The 20,768-nt window shown below is 41.8% G+C and overlaps 1 protein-coding gene across 2 annotated transcripts in view; it reads right to left on the reverse strand.

The window, feature by feature from the left end:
* Positions 1 to 12,792, reverse strand: part of CACNB1 (calcium voltage-gated channel auxiliary subunit beta 1) — a 61,559-nt gene extending 48,767 nt beyond the window's left edge. For both annotated transcript variants that reach the window (XM_025177623.2, XM_088143394.1), the window contains exons 1-2: positions 12,475 to 12,792; positions 7,086 to 7,172 (exon numbers count right to left, since the gene is read on the reverse strand). In XM_025177623.2, the coding sequence (XP_025033391.1) occupies positions 7,086 to 7,172; positions 12,475 to 12,561 (174 nt within the window). In that variant the 5' untranslated portion in view covers positions 12,562 to 12,792. The remainder of the gene's footprint in view (positions 1 to 7,085; positions 7,173 to 12,474) is intronic.
* Positions 12,793 to 20,768: the final 7,976 nt, after the last annotated feature.

Raw genomic sequence — 20,768 nt, forward strand, 5'->3', positions numbered from 1 at the left:
TGCTTCCCTGTGCAGTGGAAGAAATGCTTTCTGTTTATTTTCTATGTGCTAAAACAAGAAATTGACAAAGCAGCTGAAACAGACAAATCTGAACAACAAGAATAGTGGGAAGGTGCAGATGCTGGCTCTTTTATCTTGCATGATAAATTGGAGGGTGTACACAACCAACAACATTTGGCAAAATTTTTTAAAAGGGCTTGACTGACACATCACATAAAGCAGTAATGTGGTCTGTCTGGGTTTGACTTAGCATCTTGTATGAGTCCTGCCACTGTGGATTGCAAATCCTGATTGATACCTTTGTGTTATACACAAACAAAACCACAGGCTTGCTCAACAAACCATGATTCTAGCAAACCATAACTTAGTGAGCTGGGCGAACCAACTCTCTGGCTACATTCATACCTTGTAACAGGTAGGCATCTTTTAGTCAAGATTTTTGTGTTCTCTGACTCATACCTTGTAACAGGCAGGCATTCTCCAAAATCAGAAACGAGTAATTATGTTCTGCTCCAATTATGGGATAGGGCTTGTTTGTTGCTTGTTTAGCTCAAGAAAATACCACTCCCCACTAAGGTAACAACTGTTTTGGTGGGTATTACAAAAGATGTGATGGCTATTTTTTTAAAATGAGTGAGGAGATGAAAGCTATTATAACACTGTAAACATTTTACATTCCAGATGGGACATGGCTGAGAATAAAATTATCTCATCTGGAAGACACAAGGGAAGTAAATCTATAACTGATTCACTGAAGGCTCATAAATTCCTTCAGAATAAGATATTCCCACCAGGCCAATCGATGTGTGATTGGGATTCCTGAACAAGCAGAGAGAAAACAACCAGTTGTTCTTTGTAGAACCTCTAAAATGTGAAATATTAGCTTTGCCAAAAGTTTGCAAGCTAGATATGGAAAGCTTTTCCTTTCCATATAGCTGGTAAGGCTCAGCCACCTATTGTGAGTTTTCTCATGTTTTCCCATTTAGTGGCTATCTTTATGTTAGATTAATTCTTCCCTGTTGTCAATGTCTTTCCCACTGTGTACAAACTTTTTTTTCTTTTGGTATGTAGACACTGTTTTCATTTAGAGTAATTCCATATATCTTATTCTTTGGTTTCTTAAGCTGAAACTTGTGACACAAATATTATTACTATTTTAGATCATGCCCCTGTGAGGCTTATAGCAATATCTGACAAAAAATTACACAAATCTTTTAAGTGGTCTTTGAGTATATCTTCACTGAATGATATATATTAAATATATACAGGGACTGGTTACATCATTTTGTGGGATACTACCAAAGCATTTATTAGAGGTTGTATTATTGCATACGTTTCTTATAAAAGAAGCAACATTTAGTAAAAGTTAAAATCAAATGAGGACAGCGTTAAACAGTGTTAACTCTTCATGCATCCCATCCATTCCTGAGCAATCTAGATCTTGACTTTCTGCTGTATGCTTTAGAACAAGTTTTTTTTTGCTTCTGATACAGATTTTTTTATTATGCTGTGCCAGGTAAAGTATTGGGAAGGGGGAGAAAATTTTGCTACTGGCTTTTGGTCTCAGAAAATTAAGCAATGTAATCTCTTCAGAATACACTTTGGAAAGTATGTTCAGGTTCTAGATTTTATAACCAACAGTTTTTAAAATTTCATTCTGAATTATATAAGTCCAATCTTTATCAACAGATGATGACATAAATTTGTTTTATTGAATGTGAGATTACCACAATTGCCACAGGGCTAGTAACTAATCTTACTTTGCTTTTTTATTTCTCTAGAATTTAATCTATGAAACTGAAAAATGTCCTCATAGTTCTCCAGTCAATATGGTCTCTAAATTCTATGTTTCCTGAGATACGTGGTGATGTTTTTTTCAAACAAATTCCCACCCTTTAGTTTTGATTAAGCAAATAGTACAATCCTTTCCAAGCTGGGAAAGCTTCCTATTAAGTTTACTAAGCATAGACCAATTCCTTTGATAAACACAAATACAAGAATTTTAACAGCTACTTTGCTCCACAAAAGCTGGCTGGGTGACTTTGGCCAGTCACTCTCTCACAGCCTCTCACCTCACAGGGTGGTGGTTGTGGGAAAATAAGAAGCAGGAATCTTATGTACATCTGTGTGAGTTATACAAAATAAAGGTGGGAAAATAATAATAATAATAATAATAATAATAATAATAATAATAATAATATTTCTGACTATTAGACAGTCAATTGAAAAAAGCAGCTTTACTTGGAACAGCTTACAACCTGCCACAATACCTTTACACCATCAAACAACAACATCTGCCTATTCCAGGTCCTTGGGAAGGACTTGATAGGTGGATAAAAATGCCAAATCCAGTCTAAACATCTGGCTGACTGCGCGATCAACAATAATAGAATTTCTGACTATTAGATATCTCATTCAGTCTGGATTTATACAGGACTATCACAATTTTGACACTATTGGATTTGTGATTGTTGTTTTTGCTCTAACTCAAAGTAAGTAGAATTCAATAGTTACAATTTCTTTGGAAACTGAAAACTTGTATTTGCTAGGAAGTTTATTAGGTGCTTTATTTTAGGTTTCTCCAAAATGTTATACATTGGTTTAATATGGTTTATTTAACCCACAAATCACAAAATTATTATTAAAGATAATGCCTTCTCCTTGGATATATTTGTGTTGTGGTCAGGGGTACCTAGGAGGGTCAAAATCAGTAAGATGGCTGACAGTGTTGTGATGCAGACTCTGCTTGTTTTGTATGTATGTCAAAGTCACATGCAAGTTCAAAGAGGGTGGGGCGTGCATTACAACACTCTGGCACCATCTTGCTGATTTTGACACTACCATCCTTGCACAGCTGGTTGTGGCATACGACCAAACATGCTCTTTTTCTCTCTTTCGTTTAAATCTTGCTTTAAAACTTCTTGCCAGTGCTATTATGACTTCTGAAAGTCTTAAAGGAATTATAGAAGGGGTGGGTTGGCAGAGCATAAGATTTTGCTTTATATTTATAAAGATAAGCCAAAAATGTCATACATGAGTTTGATATCATATACAGTATGTTTATAACATATGGAGTTTCATATCATATATGTTTATGACATATGGAGAAAATCTAACTATGTGGTTGCTAGGAGTCGAAAATGACTTGATGGCAACATAATCATCAATCAATGTTTATAACATGGAATACATCAGACCTGATGCCATTCAGTTGTAGCAATCCTTCTAATGATATGGACTAAGTCTTTAGGTTGTGTTCTATTTCCCTCATTTATCTTGGTATAAATTTTCTTAGGAAGTTCTCTCAGTAAATTTTAATTTATCCTCTATCTTGATACAAATGAATGAAGATCTAGACAAAATGTCTATAGTTCCTTTGAGTATGTGGAGTAAGATAAATGTAATTCAGGTGAATTTAGCCCCAAGGTTGATTTGTATTTTGAAGTTCCTATTTTTATTCCATTATATTACTTTAAGCAAATATACAGGACATTAAATACATTTCTTTGGCAAGCACATCCTGTGAGATTTTAATTATGAAAATTGCAATGATCTGTTGAAAAAGGTAGATTTAATTTTCCATACTTTTTTAGGATTACTGTTGGGCATGTATTTTAGGTTCAATCATTGGCTTGAATAAGGAACTGGAAATTCAGAAATTCCTCTTTGGGTTCATCTTGAAAGTTATTTCATCCCTATAACTCTGGGAAGTACTGAGATCCTTATTTATCACTTTTAATGCCACAATGTATGCATGGAAAATATTGGATTGCAGATCAAATTATGACACTTTACCCATAAAAAGCAAGTTAACATTATGGCGTAACCCTAGAGGAAAAATGGGTCTGTGTAAAATAAGTCTTTCATTATTATTTAGGATCAACTCAGTTCAGCTGTTTTTAAAATTATAGGAGATTTAAAAACCAAATTTAGGTTACCTGAGAGGGCTTCTTGGCAGTTTAGTTAACTCAAGCACTTGATGTTTGGACTATCTGATCCAGGTGACATTGCAGTTTTTGAAGTCCTGTTGTGGTGGGAGGTTTTGGAGGGATCTATTGAAGCTCCTTAACCAGTAGCCTATTTTTACAGGAGTTGAAGGAAGTTGATGATATTGACCTGACCTGGAAATCTAGATGTTCCAGAGCTCAACCAAATGGACTTCCCATGCATTGGACAGAAATCTGTAGTAATTTGCATTATACAAATGACATCACTGGGCTTAATTTGCATCATTTGAGACACAAAGTCCTCACACAAGTGATGTAAATGCTGTACAGATATATTCTTTGATTCAGTAGACCAGATTTTCAGGAACAACAGGCACTCCTTCCCCACAAATGTGTTTAGAGTAAGGTTTCACTATAAATACTGATGTGATCTCTGGAATAATGAACTTGAATATCCTATTCTGGTAAACCAATCGTAGACTGCTGTGATACTTGGCTGGCCAATCTGTAGCTCCAAACCCTGAGCTCCTTTGCTGTGTCCTGCAGAACTTCTTGCTATTATTGTAAAAATTGGTGATAATATTTCTCACCATCTTACGGTAGAAAATGCATTAGAACTACAGCAAGTTTTACAGCAGGCTTAACAGAGTTTAAAGTCTGAAGACCTTGAAACCCCCCTCCCTCCAGCATAGTGTAAGAGCTCAAGCAGGTGACCACATTTGGCTTCTCATTATGTATGTCCCAACTCTTTGCTCACATCTCTACATAGATTACCTTTTTTCACTGCCTCTCTTTCTTCAGTCATTTAGAGCCTTCATATACTGCAGGGTTCCATTTCATAGATCCAAGCTTCATGCTTACTCAAGAGTCAGTCCTATTCAGTTGGAGTGGCCTTCTCCCAGGTCCATAAATAGAGGATTGTAGCCCACATTTCCAACTACCACCTGCTGCTGCTTTATTTTCAGAGACCTTTATGAAAAGAGACCTGGGAGTGTATGCTTTAGACAGTGTTCTCTAATACAAAGACCACGTTTTGTTCCTTAGTGGGGATTTTTCCCAACCTGTTTACTGTTCCACGTGGAGAAAGGTATAGGCTTGTAGTCAGCAAAAAGAAATGTAGTGGGTGGGAAAAATTGGTATGTCTTTAGGAGAAGTGGGGACAGGAGAAAGAAAATAAATCCTAGAATTGCATTTTGGAAATGAAAAAGAGAGGATGAGAATAAATGTCTCATCATTTTGTTTCCCCAGAAACTTTTCTTTCCCCCAAAACTTCAGATGCCTCTGACTGATTGCCAACATTTTGAAGACAGGTGAGGAATAGAAAGGGAACAAAAAGAAGTAGAGCAAACAGACGAAGTGGAGGAGCACAAAGCTTCTAAACCAAGGAAAAGATTACAGAAGTGTACTTGGGAAGAAACCCAATTTCTTCTCCACACTGAAATTCACTTTCTATTTCTTCCTCTCTGAGCTGCACATGTACAACAGGTGAAGAAAATGGCAACCTTACAGTAAAAATGTTGTTGATGGGTGGGAGAAACTGCATCTCCCCAGTTACATCAGTCTGCCCCATCAGATCTCGCAGAGAAGGCATGCTGCGGGTACCATCGGCTCGGGACCTGCATTTGGTGGGTCCCAGGAGACATGACTTTTCTGCTGTGGCGCCCGTCTTATGCAATATCCTTCCTCCCAAGATTAGATTAGCACCATCCCTTTTGCTGTTCTGAAAGCCCCTCAAGACCTGGTTATGTGATCAGGCCTGGGGCTCCCAGGGAACCAGCTTAGAAGGCTCCATTGCCAAGGGGGCCATCTTTATTCTCCCTTCCCCTATGGTTTGTATTTCTGTTTTTTTTATGGTAATTATTAATATTATTTTTTGTATTTTTTCTGTTGATTTAATATTTGTCTTTTTATCTGATTGTTGTATGCTGCCCAGAGTCGCTTCAGGAGATGGGCGGCTATATAAATTTGCAAAATAAATACATAAGAGTGTTTCCCAACCATGACAAGTTCCAGGTGAGTGGACTTCAACTCCTGGAATTCTCATCAATGGCTATGCTGGCTGTGGAATTCTGGGGGTTGAAGTCCACTCACCTGGAACTCGGCACGGTTGGGAAACACTGGCTTAGAACATATATTAAACTATGGGCCTTTCCCCACTGTTGAGCTGAAGGGCTGTTCACCCACCACTGAGTCAGCAGAAAACTAATCCAGGATAACATTTGCTGTCAGCATAATATTTGCTGTCCTCATGGCTGATCCCTTAATTCAGCCTCCATTGCCTCTCTTAGCTTTCAAGCACTGGGTCACTTCACTCTCCTTGAGCTGCCCTTGGATGATGCTGGAATAAGGGGGGTAAAAACTAGTACAGCTGAGGATGGCTTAAAGCTGCTTGCTTCTGTTGGGCTGGGCAGAGATGAATTTCCACAGGATGTGCTAAAAAAAGTCAAGATGGTGGCCATGAGGTTGTGATTGAAGCTCCACTCTCTTTTAATGTGTGTTGCACATAAAAAGCAGGTGAAGCTTCAATCACAGTGTTATGGCTGGCATCTTCACTATTTGACCACATCCTGTGGAAATTCATCTCCTGCCCAACCCAACATAACATGCAGACACCCCTGGAGACGAAGCAGCCTCATGGGGACATGGCAGAAAAATGTTGTTAAGATTTGTTTATGCCACGGCTAGGTGCCAGTGAGGAAAAGCCCTGTAACTGAATTTAGACAGATGCTCATCCTAGAGCATACAAACCACCTTATGGCCAAGCATGAATGTTGTAATTTAATGAAGTATGGCCAAGCAAGCCAGCTGAGAGCCAGTTTGGTGTAGTGGTGAAGGCACCAGGGTAGAGACTGGGAGTTCTAGTCCTACTTTGGGCACAAAAGCAGCTGGGTGACCTTGGGCCAGTCACTTCTCTTAGCCCTAGGAAGGAAGCAATGGCCAACCACTTCAGAAATCTTGCCAGTCACCAGGAGTCAACACAGACTCAAAGGTACACACGCACACACAAAAGCAGCAAACCACAGTTTACTATGACATCAACCCAACCTTTAATTTCTAACTTGTGAACTCAGTAGTCCTCCCCTGCCCTTCCTCCCTTCAAGCATAATTCACACTCCTTTCTTTTTCAGTGGCTCTTACCTGCCTGACGAAGCTATTTGAAGTCGTGTCAGAAGAGGTGCTGCCATCGGAGCGTTTGAAGCGGTTCTTCCTTTTGCTATACTTCCCCTAACAGGGGGAGAAGATACAAAGGTCAGAGCAGTGCAAATGCAGAAAACAAACATTCACAAGCAGATAGGTAGGCGACAAAAAGTGTGGACTCGCGCAGTGCTGCAGTAAAGCTATGCTCTAACCCAGCAAAGGGAGAATATAAACCCCACCCACAGATAGTTGGACCACGGATTCCATAGTCTCTAACTACCAACCACGTTACTGGGGCTGCTGCAAGTTGGACTTCTACAATATATGGAGAGGCGTAGGTTTCATTACTCTGCCAACTGACAGCTCCATCATTGTGGCAGTGGCACCAAACAAAATCATAACTTTGCCAAAGAGTGACAGGAATTTGGGGGGGAAATCCTATTGAATATGCATTTAGCATGTCTGTTACACAATTATTATAGCTCCACTCAGGAAGCTTTTGTCTAAGTAAATGGGCAAAAAGTAGAGCAAAAGATACTATAGAGCTCGGTCTAATAGTTAGTTTAGGCTTAAGCCTCCATTAATTCTCCAGGACAAAAACGTGGGATGAAGGAGTGACCATAAAATAGAGATATTCTTACAATGGCATTACTGCTGCTTGTTTGATTTTTTTCATTCCATTGGCAAACAGGAAATACTTTGGTGACTTAAAGTGGAACAGAGTCAGCTTAGTCTTCCTCTCTATCTGTGGATGCCTTTGATCCTGATTTGGGCCATGACATTTCTGACTGTTCTTGTGCAAAATTAAAAAAGAAAGAAAGGGTCACCTAGTTAGCCCCTGCCAAAATTGCTGAAATATGAAGGAACAAAGAGAGGGTCTGGGAAAAAGGTCAGACATCTTTGCGCTGGTTTCTTTATCCAGTTAACACGCATCAACATCTTATGTGTTCTGCAAATATTCTCACTGGCTGCGTTCATGTGTAACACTATTACTTGATTTGTTTTCACCATAGCTTTTGAACAAGACATAGTGGCCTGATTCACAAATAACACTAAATGATAAGCCATGGTTCAGAAGCCCCTATGGCATGGCTCTCTCCTTGCTAAGCAAACCATACTAGGACTTACCAGGATCTGTGAATCCAGCTACAAAGGTCTGTTGCAATGCTACCAACTCTCTTGCTGCATGTAAAGCAGAAGAGCATTCAAAAACCACACCAAGAACAAATTCTCTACTTCCCTCAAGCTGCAAACCTACCCCAATGGCATGTACACCACAGATGCCTTTCCTTCAGTGCTTTTGTTCTGATACACACAGGCCGGTTTCCTAAGCTCACACCAGTAAGCACTGCAGCAGGGCACAAAACTGTGAGCCTAACAACGTTGTGTCACATGCCACGGCTGTGCAATTTTAAAAAGAACTACTGTAGAGAAACACTTGCTCTTTTAAGATGCACCATATCAGGGATTCTGCAGTGGGAAAATCCTTTCTTGGCCTGGTGTCTTTCAGGTGGTTGGATTACAACTTCTGTCACTATCATGTGCAACACATAAAAAAGGGTGGAACTTTGTTGGAAAGGTTGCAACTGCCATATTGATTTTTTTTTGTTGCCCCTGCAGTTGTTGGTCAACACAACAATTTGGGAAAGATTCCAGCACAGTACCTCCTTTGAGAAAAGCTAGGAAGAGTTTGCCCAAAAGTCTTCATAACCAACATTCCTCACTTTTCCCAGAACTGAATGAGGAACGTTGGTAGTTTATTGTTTTTCACAGCTCATCAACCAGATAGCTAATCCAGTTTAAGAGTGTAAACTGTGAACTGCCATATGTCCAGGTTCAAACCTTTCGTTAACCATGAGCTTTTTTAAAAATCATTTTTCATCCTGGATCATCCAAATTGAATACACTATTTATTTATTTATTTATTAAATTTATCCCCGCCCATCTCCCCCTAATGGGGGACTCTGGGCGGCTCACAACTCATTAAAACAATTACATAAAACCTAAAACCTGTACAAAACAATTACTAAAAAAGAGAGTCCAGGAGCCTGATGGTTCAGAGCAGCAAATGCCAGGCCTCTAAGGGGCTAGCCATCCCCACACCTGATATCTTCCCTCCCCACCCCAGGCCAGATGGCAGAGCCAGGTCTTCAAATCCCTCCGGAAGGCCAAGAGTGAGGGGGCCAACCTCACCGCCGGGGGCAAGATATTCCAAAGGGCGGGGGCTACAGCAGAGAACTAACAAAGCTGGTTTATCAAGGCTGTGGGAAAGGCTATTGAGAGGGTGTATGCACAGTTCTCTGAGTTTGTGAGGATCAATATTATAGTATAGGTCAGGGTTTCTCAACCTTGGCAACTTTAAGATGTGTGGACTTCAACTCCCAGAATTCCCCAGCCAGCATCTTAAAGTTACCAAGGTTGAGAAATACTGGTATAGATGATATAATCCAATCACAAGAGTTATTGAGCAGAAAACAGTCAGTGGAACTTAGTGAAATTTTCATTTGAGGAAATTAGGAAGTTCTACTGAAAGTAAAAGGGAAAAGAGGGCTCCTCTCCCTCCACACATGTAACTATAAGCAAGAAGACAGCCCCCATATTTGGTTCTCAGTTAATTCTCACACCCACTACAGTTACAACCTGTAGATCTTTCTTTTCATAGCAAGCAAGCAAGCAACTCTGGATTCCTTTTTAGGAGAGGGGATATCAATTTAAATTTCTTTCCTTCACCTGCTTCTAAGAATCATGCCTCCGTCCATATCCCAAGGGTGAATGTTCCCTCCCCCATGAACCACAGTCCCTTGCACTGATCCTCAGAAAAATCCAGAGCCTTTGGTCCGGGGTGTGTTTAGAGAGAGTAAAGCAGACGTGGCCAGGAATGAGCCAGACACTTCCCAGGCATGTCTCGGGGAGAGAGGAAGGACAGCTGGTTGAGAAGAAGCCCATTGTTACTAGGCCTCCCGCAGACATGGTTCTCGTAGTTCTAAGGCCAAGCAGGGCAAGACAAGGAGGCAGAGATGAGGCTGGTATTTTTAGGTTTTTCCTCCCCCTGTTCTAATTCAGGCACGTGCGTCACTCATAGCTGCAATACGCAGTCGGGATCCAACACGTGGAGGACCATGAAGAGCGGGACAAAAGAACTGCCAGAGAGAAAGGATGTTTTAGCTCCAGACAGGCCACTACCACCTCGCACATACTCAATTTAGCACTGCTTTTGAGAGGAGCTGCATGGAGTTGATCTTGATCAGCAAAGGACCACACATTCTTCCATCAAGTGGGAGCAATGCAGCTGCTACAGTACTTCCTTATCAACTTGATCCCTCTCTTCCTCTCTCTCTCCTCCTTCCCCTCCCTCTGAGATCTACCTTTACACTGGTATTTTTAAAACTCCTCTGATGTTCATAAGTGAGTACAAGAAAATTGGGATTTTCTATCTACCTCTTAGATCAAACCAAAAGACCCATGTAGCTCAACATCTTCTCTTAAAATATTCTGCCACTGAGTTCTATTCCATCATTATCCACATACACCAAAATAAAGAATACCTTGGCATTTCCTAACACCCATACCTGACTTGTACTTCTGTCTGATTTGCCAACTTCCACTGCCTGCCTAGGTTCACCAGCATTCAATATTTCTCTCCCCACACCAAACTAAACAGACTATTGTAATGATCAGAATTCCCTTTCCAGCTTACTCTTGTTTTAATCTAACCTATTTCAGGCTGTCCAAACATATAAAATAGAAACCTGTGCTTCTTCAGTCAGAATCATGTTCTGCTTGTCAAAACCAATCAGTATAGCAGTTTCTGAGAATCTCTCATTTCCAGTCAGGGCCAATAAAGTACCCCTAAAAAAAGTGGCCAGGAGATTAAGAGACCACCACCAATTTTCCAATATTCCACCTATTAAATGTTGTCTTTGGGAGCTATTATAGCTAAAATTAGCCTCTAAATAAACATTCAGCAATAGTCAATATGGTGTTGTTATGCCATAACTGCTAGGAGATGTTGAATATAAACTCTTTGCTTTGGAAAGTTAAAACACAAAAGTAGCAGATTATGGGAGCAAAATCCAACACATCTGGAGAGCTGAAGAGTGAAATCAAACCATTTTTGCCCCAAATTAGAAACTTTAATCCATGCATCCTGTGCCATCCTGAAAGATTAATGAACATTTCTACCCATCCTGTCAATTCATGTCTATCTGAAACTTGTTTTTAGATTCATCAGGTTCTCTGACTGTAGTAGCTGAAGAAGCGGAGGAGAAAACCTTTACTACTAAATCCCAGGTTTCCTCCATATATAGATATATAATTAACTACCTTTGTTGAGACCCCCACAAATGTCTCCTCAAATGAATTGGGGGAATCACTACTACTCCTGGATCCATTACTCCTGATTTCCATTTGAGAGAGGAAGCCAGATGAAACATATCTGAACTTCAGTGGCAAAGAACTGGTCATTTAATTCCCAGGCCACTTCCCTGATCACAACTGGCTGGGAATTCTGACACATCTGGAAAGGGGCACTAGTAATAGAAGGCTGGTGCACCTCAATAGTCCTCCTTGGGATCAGCCTGAGGAGCTTCTCTTATTGCCAGTCTCAAAAGCAGCTATTCCATCTTTCTTTGCCCTTAATCAATTTGTACAGTATGAGGGGGGGCGGGGAGGAAGTGGTGGGAAAATATGGAAGGGCACAAACACAAGATCCTATTGCATATCTCCCCCTCCCCATCAAATTCCATGACCGAGCCAGGGCAATTACTCAGTTACAGTCTGGTCTGGAAGATTTAAGGATCACAACGGAGAAGAGAAGGGCCTGAAGCTCACTTTTCACTGGAGCGCCGGGCTAGCCCGAGCCCCCATACCAGCCATCGCTGCCCCCTTTCTTTTTTTTCCTCCTCCATGAATTGCACTTCACCACCCATCGACCCATCCCAAAGTGCCTGACTGTTCCCGGGTGGCGGGCAGTTCAAGATCAGAGGCAGTAGAAGGGAGGATCCGAGGAAACTGTCAATGTGCCTTCCCACCCCCCCCACCCCCCCCCTCCAGCATCATCGTCTCTCTCAGTTACGTGCTGGGTTGGTGGTGTTGGGGGGGGGATCAGAGGAAATAATTTAGCGCAGAACGTGGGTGGCTCAGCCCAGGCCGGGTCTCGCAAGGTCCCCTGGTCGCATCCATTGGGTCTCTCCGCTCCCTCCTCCCCACTGCCGCGGCGGCGGCGGCGGCGGCGGCGATTCTTCTGATTTTCTCCCAGCCCCTCCTTTCTTTCGGGCATGATTTCCACGTCCAAAGTTTCCCACACCATAGCCAAGCAGTCCTCCGCCCAATGGACCACAAGGCGTCCGCCCGGTGCAGCCGGCCGACGAGCGGGTTGGCAGTTACGCACCTGGAGGCCAGGGTTGTCTAAGACCTCCATTTGGATGTCTTGGCTGGAGCTGTAAGGTGTGCGTGACATGCCGCTGTCCTGCACCATGGAGATGCCCGTGCCGTCGGCTGAGCTCACGCCGGACTCATGGTGAAAGCCAGGGAAGGTTGGGGGCGCCTTTCGCCTGCCCAGGGAGCCGAACACCAGCCTCCTCCTTAAACCCGTAGCTTCGGCATGGCCCCTCCTGACGGCTAAGATGAGCAAGCAGGCCCCCTACGCGCGCGCCGCCGCTGCCGTGATGGATGAGCCCAGCGTTCCAATCATAGGGCATCGCCTACGAGCGCTTCCTGGCAACTGGCAAGGGCTGACTGCTGCCTTCAGCTCCCCAGGGGAAGGAAGAAGGGGTGGGTGTGGTTTGAGCCAAAGTGGGGCCGAGCAGATGGTGGGGAGGGGAGGGGAGGGGAGGGGAAGATGGAAGCTCCTGTCATTGGTTTCCACATCTAGCTAGCCTCCTCACAGAGATCCTCTCTGGGTCCACCTGCTGCTGCCACAGCTTGGGAGCCAGAAGGGAAGGAAATTTGTCCAGCTTCCCATCAGGCTATAGATAGCCATCTTCTCCCTCTTTATTTTCTCAATCCACCCTTAACGTTCCCCTCCTGTGATTTAGCAGTAGGCTGGAGACTACCATTTTGCTTCCAACCCAGTTTTCTCTTTCTCTCCACTCCCTCATCTTCTGGTGAGATCCCTGCAGAACTTGGGTCATGCAAGAAGATCTCAGGGTTGCACACTGAGAATAGCTAACTCCAGCTGCTGGCCCTTTCTGGGCTCTGAAGCTAAGCAGGGTGGGGGGGGGTTAGTACTTGGATGAGAGACCACCAGGCACTCCCGTGGCTGGGAAGACAACCTGCTACCTGGCAAAAGGGCACGGCAGAGCACTTCTATACGGTTGCCGAGAAAATGACCAGGAATTAAGCTTGGTTCAAATGCATGATCAAACACTGATAATTTCTCAAGTTTGAACTGCCCCTGTGTAGCTATAAGCATAGAATGGCAAAGTGGAGGGCGGGGGCAGACTCTTATGGCTGCTTTAACATAGCTGTTAGGGACTGGAATATTCTTCTGTACCAACTGCTTGCATGACAGCAGTAGTGTTTCTTTGGAGGAACAGGTGTGTAGGCCTAGAACTAATCTAACTTTTAGCATTGTTGAGGGATTTCATGCAAGGAACGTAATGACTACATTCACATGATACACAGAACCCCAGATTAGCCAACCAGAGTTTTGCCTAGCATCTTGAGCAAACCCAGATTGTGTAATTAGTTTATGTTGTGCAAATCCATAAAAATTGAGTAAACTTGGTTAAGTTAGCTATAAGTGATCATGTCGTGCAAACACAATCAGTGGTGTTATATTTATTTATGAGGTTTGTTGCAGTTGAATTTTCATATAGCAGTGGAGCCTAGTTATCCCTATGTCTGCTTTCCTCAGACTAATGCCCTCCAGATGTGCTGTGCCATGCTGGCTGAGTAGTCAGCAACAGGCTTGCAAAGTTGTCCTATATCCACCTGCCTCTGCACCTTTCCTCTTTCTGTCTCACATTAGTCTTCCCTCCTAAGATGCTTAGTAGTGCTTGGCCTAAGAAACACAATACATTTTTCCAAATCACTGAAACTACAAGAGACAGGCTGATTCATCATCACACCAAGGCATGGTTTGCTTTACTTTGGGGTTGCTGAATAAGTGTACCACATTATGGCTTAATATATTATGAAATCTGGTCATAACTTCAATTAATGCAAACATTTCTACCTCTTTTTATCCCAGCAGCTGTTTCCACTCTTGCTGCTGTTGCTCATTTCTTCTGCCGACAGATGTCCCCTGCTTCTCAACCAGATGATGGGTTCAACCACAAGCCCTGCTAACTGCATCTTGAAGATGCTTTCCTAACCATTCTTCAAGGATATCACATGGCTCAGCCTTCATCTCATTCCAGCTGGTAGCTGAGACCACATAATGTTGTGTTTATCTTATCCAATGTTTTCCATCTTTTACCAATACAGCTTGCTTTATGCATAATTTGTGGTGCTTAAGTGGTTATTAGGGTGATGATAGAAGAGAGGCTAGGGTCTGTTCAGTTCCTGTAGTTGCTTTTGCCTGCTGTGGGCACCTGATGTGAAGCACTACTTGGGCATTACAGAGGCTCCTTATCTGCTTGGCTAGATAAATGCCTGGGCCGAAAGACAGCTTGTATAATTGAGCAATGTTGGCCGAAGCAGGAGAGTCCACCCACCAGTGTCCTTGAACCCCAACTTCTACATCCCTGTTGTAGTCAGCAAGAGGCACAGTGGGTGAGAGATTGAGAGAGTAACATGGTGAGCAACAGAGCAAGAAAGAGAAAGTGAGAGAAGGATGAGTAAGGAGAAAGGCAAGTAAGCAAAAGAAAACTGCGGAAAAACAGGTGAGTGAGAGTGATGGAGCAAGGGAGGGTGATGGAGTGAATGAGGGCAATGAAGTGAGTGACAGAGTAAGAGAACTGACAATGTTGAAGGTGATGGAGCAAAAGTGAATGATAGAGTGACAATGGGGAGGGTGATGGAGGACGAGTGAGAAAGATGAATGAAGAAGACAGAACAAGTGAGTGTGACAGGCAAGAGAAAGACAGCGAGAGAGCATGAGTGTGAGGGATAATCTGTGGATCATCCAGGAAGTGGGTGGGGGCTGCAGTACCTGATCCACAGAACAAACGTGACTTCCTGGTAAAGTGAGAAAGCCCCTTCCATCCTGCAGATCAGAGTTCTGACAGATGGCTAAACCCATCAGTCAAAATTGGTCTCAAGCCCAGCCCATGTTAGGGAGAGTAAATGCAGGAAATCCACCAATCATTTTTCTTAACTTGTCCCCCATTAAAGCTCCCAAGACAGCACCACTCACTGGCCTTGTGACCAAGGCAGAATAAAAACCACTGTCGGGACAGGATATGTTTTGCTGGGGCACATTTGTACCAACTCACGGACTGGAGGAAAACACATTAAACCAGCTGTCTGGACATGTCCTACAACCCATCTCCTAATTTCTGGAAATGGAGTATCTGGCATTGCAAATATGGCTTTGTTCACCTCTGATTTATATTATTACAGATATACCAAGCACTGTTAATTGTAATTCCTAATATACTTACTGGTATGGTTTCCACATTATGGCAATATGTTTTGTTTCTCCATAGTTTATGGAATCAACCAGTTGTCTGGGTTTGCTCAATACTGCCAGTGTATAAACCATGGCTTATAAATAATAATGGCTGGGTTCACTCAATATACTATATCTAAATAAATCATGCTGTGGCATAGTTTGATGGGTAAGCCCTTTTGAAAACAGTAGGACCTAGTCGGCAGGCTGCAGGCTGCTCTCCTTTCATCAAAATGAAGCAAACAGTGTTGCACTGTTGTGCTGCAATCTCCACCCCTTTTGGACATGTGTGCGACACCATCACACAGAGCTTTTATCAGAATAACCTGTTTAACACCCCTGAGGATAGTGCTGGGCCTAACAATTAAGGTGTTTGACCAGAAGCAGGGAGACTAAGATTCAAGGTCCCCCTCAGTCATCGAAGCTCAGCTGGATTGCATTACTGGAGTGCTATGTACACCATTTTGAGTTCCTAGAGGATAGGCAAGAATAGAGATCGGATAAAGAAACAAACCTCTAAATAAATATGCATACCCACAGCGCTGTCAGCTTTTTCCCTCCAAACTAAGGCAGCAGTATTGCTCCACCATCCTGTGAGAGCGCAAGAGTAGAAGAAGCCTTGCAAACCAACTCTCAGCAGATCAAAACAACTCAGCAGTCTGCTTCGCCTATAAGTCATAATAAGGTTAGTTTAGACTTGGCTTAGCACATTTGTGTGAACCAGCCTTTGCAGTATGTACATCATAATTTTTTGGTTTAATAAGAAAGTAAAGCCAACCATAATGTAAACCATAGTTAAAATCATGCCTCAGTACAAAGTGTGTACCTAACCAATGTCTTTGCATGTTAAGGCAAGAAATTAGCTCAGATACAAGATTTTTTTGCAAGCACATCTGGCACTTTTTAAAATTTTAAAGAGAAACGGTTACTCAAGCTCCTAAAAATCCAAGATCTAAACTTATGCAAAAAAGTTCTCTGGGGGGCTAGCTGTCCTGCCAACAGAGGAAGGAGAAAATTTGTGTTGGGATTTATTGGGAAGTTGTTTGGGGCTTTGTAATTCTTGTCATAACTGCTCCTGTTGGCAATGACAGAGAATGGATGAGTGTGGGACTTCCTCTAATAAATATTTATCTCCTGGCTTTATCTAAGGTTTCAATCACTCTCCAGAGAGGGCAGCTCATTCTTGTTGAAAATGTGTGTGCCAGCTTTGACTCTGGAATTGTATGCAGTGGTTGTTCACAGGGAAGAAATTTGGCCTATTCCAAGGCACCTGCTTCCAGATGTTACTCCTTTTCATTGAATCCATCGCCAGCAGCCCAAGTCTCCCCGGGGCTTAGATAACAAGTGGCAGCAAAAAACAAAAAACAAAACGGTGGAGGCTGAAAGAGCAAACAAAGGTGAGGAGATTTGCCGGTTAGAAAGAAGAATGAGGCAGGTAAATGACAGAAACCAGGGCCTTTGCAAGATCTGAGTGGAAAAACAGAGGACACACTTAACCCAGAATTCAAGCATATTGTCCTGTGCTGTTGAAAAAGCTATGCTATAATATAAATTCTGGAGTTTATGCAGTATTGTTATTCCTACAAATTGCTTCCGTGGATCCTTAGGGAATTCCTACCATAGAAAAGCCTATTTGAAAACCATCCTTTGCTAGTAGAAACTAATAAATTGGCCACAGCCTTTTGGTTTAAAACAGGGGTGGGCAGCCCCTGCTCTACATGTGACCCCAACCCTTCCCTTTTCTTCTGAGCCCTCTGGAGCCTCCTAAGCCTGCACTGCTGAAATGTTGTAGCAAACTGTTCAATTATTTGTTGACTTTTGAGGGAAAAGGAAAGATGAAAGATAACTTAAGCCTGCCGTTGGCTTATTTTAAGTATAACGCGTTAAAGTCCCCCTAGGAGGAAAAGGGGGAAAACAGGCCAAAAATTAAGTCCCTACCATTGGTACCATAACCCCAAGCCCACTCTTGTTATCCTTGGGTGGGTGTGTGTCACTTTCTTTAAAACACACACACACACACTCTTATTCACCTGGCACAATGGGCAGTTGTGCTATATTTAATTAAATTTTAAATTATTAAAGGTACATGCCATATTTATTTCTTGACCAACCCCAATTTCAATAACATCGTTTTAGTCAGGGAGATATTACACAAATTAATTTATCATTTTTGTGGGTTACAGCCCATAACATTTGAGAACCTCTTATTTAAAGTGTTGTTTGCCAATGCTTTAAAATGGATATGGAACAACTCCAATATCCAACAGAGCATTTCTGAATCAATTTTCAACTCTGTGAGCCATGCTATTTTAACTGATGTTTGCAATCCGCTTCACATCCCCAAGGGGAGGGGGGGAATCAGTATAAATTGTTCACACATCAAAAAATACATTTTCCTAAAATAAAACAAATAAGCACATGCTTCACAAACTGTCTCCAGTTTAAATAGAAATATTAGTTGTCTAGATAAAAGTGAAAAAAGTTCAGCACAATAATTTCCTTTTAAGATATATTCAGTTCACAAAAGCTCCACAAATTAATAGCAATGTAGTCATCGGACAAATACCGGCATTCTGAAAAAAAAAATCACAAAAATAAGGGTCACGCTATGTACCATTAAGTATGTGATTTGCTCACATAGCATGGGAACCTATTTTTGGGTTTAACAAGTTGTACAAATTCATCCACTATGTATTTCAGGAACTGTGATTAAAAAACTATGATTTAGGGTGATTTATGGACATCAGGCTAAAATGTGGTTGGCTAATTTGTGGCTCAGTGTGCTTTAAGGCCCAGGCAAAATTGTTAGTTTATGGTTTAGTGTCTGTATTTCCACACATTAACCGGCAAAAGGTTTTTAAATTTGTATTAAAGCAAACAAAACATCTATAGAAGTATTTATAGTCAACTCTTACTTTAAATTTAAATAATTTTATATATCCTCCTAGAAACTCATCATAGGGTACAGGGTTTTCCTCTTTCATTTTCTTAATATTTAAATCAGGGATCTGTCTGATTTTGGTTTAGCTGTTATATGAACATAGCAATTGGGCTTTTATTTATTAAATAAAGCTTGATTTAATACAATGGATGACCCAGTGAGTGACTTTAGATCTAAAGTCCCTGGCTGAGTTCACACTGAAAGTGAAAATGTAACTTGCTTATCACTTAGCATGTCTGTGACTTATGCAGGTTAATAAAATATGGTTAAGCAAAGCAATCTAATGTTTTGTGTAAATGCATGCCATGTGAAGAACGCAATGAACTAACCATAAGGGCTGAGTTTGCAAAACAGACTAGGCTACACTGGTTCAATGTGTCATGTAAATACAACCAATATACGTACACTCAAAACCTCATTATAGTCTTTAAAACAAAAATAGGGAAGATACTAAAATAATTTAAAATTAAAATTAGAGTTGAATATAAAAATACTTCTATTGATATTTTAATACAAATTTAAAAACCAGTTGCCAGTTAGCTTGTGTAAATATGGACACTAACCCATAAACTAACAATTTTGCCTGGGCCTTAAAGCACACTGAGCCACAAATTAGCCAACCATATTTTAGTTTGATGTGCCCACAAATCACCCTAAATCATAGTTTTTTAATCATGGTTCCTGAAATACACAGTGGATGCATTTGTACAACTTGTTAAATCCAAACCAAAAATAGGTTACCATGCTACAGTGGATGAATTTGTACGAACAGCTCAGAATCACGTTAATCTTGCTGCTCTGCTCAGAAAATTTTCAGCCTGTTCACGCCAGTTTTATTCACCGCTAAACGCTCTCCTTCCTTCCTACTGGTCAGCGAAAAAAATCCCAATGAAATACAGTAGTTAATTATTTCACTGGACATGTTCCGACTTGCAACATATCGCGCAGGCGCACTCTTTCAAGGCAAGTCCGGGCAAGCTTCACGCGATCACGGATTCGGCATACCGTACTAAAACGCAGATTTGCTAAGCATAAACCTTAGGGGTCTAAGTTCCGTGTTCGTTGGAACCATTTTCCGCCCCCCTCCCGCGGGCTATCAGTCTTAGAAAACTAACTTTCCAAACTTCGTTGAGCATCCAGCTGTCTCAAAGTATCAGCCTTATCCCTTCCCCTCAAATTAGCATACAGTTGGCTGTACTTGTTGGGGATGAGCGGTTTATAGTCTAACATATCCGGAAACCAACAGGATCTGGTGATTGGATATAAAATAACGAAGAAGCCCAAGGTTTGAATGGAGTAGGTGTCATAGACCATTTTGAATTTCGCCTTTAACAACAGATAGCAAAGAAAAGGCGGATTTCCTGGAGTTTTGAATAGAGATTTCCTTTGGGTGAAGAAAGTGTTTTAGAAAAGTTTGACCTCGACGCGTCTGAGATCGGATATTCATCAACGAGACAAAAAGTTTGCAAACAATCAGCGTTAGGCCTGGGCTTAGAGCAAGCCGCTTAAATAGAATCCTAGGAGGGATATTTGGAATGGAGAGTGTTTGAGGCGGAATTCAAGCCAATTCTGCAGCGCGTCTTCTGATCAGAGAGAGTAAGAATGGGCCATATTGCAGGAATGTCTCTGCTGTTTTTCTCAGCCGCAGTACCCCCCCCCCCCAATTAAGAGGTGGGGAAACTGCTGGCCTTTGTAGAGCAGGTTTCCAACCGATTTAGACATTTTAAAAATTCTCTTATGCAAAATAAACGATAATTCAGAAAAACACGAAATCTCTTTAATGTTTACTAAGGCGACCTCCTAAAATGAGGAAAACGGGCGGAGGTCGCTCGCGGTTAATGACGGCTACGAGGAAATCTTAGATTGCTCTTTTTTTTAAAGAAGATAAATTAAAAATTCATACCCCGATGGTGCAGCAAATTACTATTTGTATACAGAGTATCACATCAAATGTGAGCATGCGCAAAGGGGTTCGCGCACGCTCGTGGCACAAATGCAAAATTTCTCCTCCGAACTGCCCGCCCTGTGATAACATACCGAGAGATGTGCGCAAGCGCCGTGAGACTTTGGATCATACCATTTACCACTCATTTGAGGGAAGGATATATTTCTGTTTACCCGTTTTGTCACCAGCATTCCTCGATATATCCTTTAAAAGTCAGACGTAAGGGTGTAATAGAAAATAAAC

Source organism: Python bivittatus, unplaced genomic scaffold, assembly GCF_059951505.1.
Source record: "Python bivittatus isolate LINGU-HERP-01145 unplaced genomic scaffold, Pbiv_v1 ctg000410_np1212, whole genome shotgun sequence".
In the NCBI taxonomy this organism is placed as follows: domain Eukaryota; kingdom Metazoa; phylum Chordata; class Lepidosauria; order Squamata; family Pythonidae; genus Python; species Python bivittatus.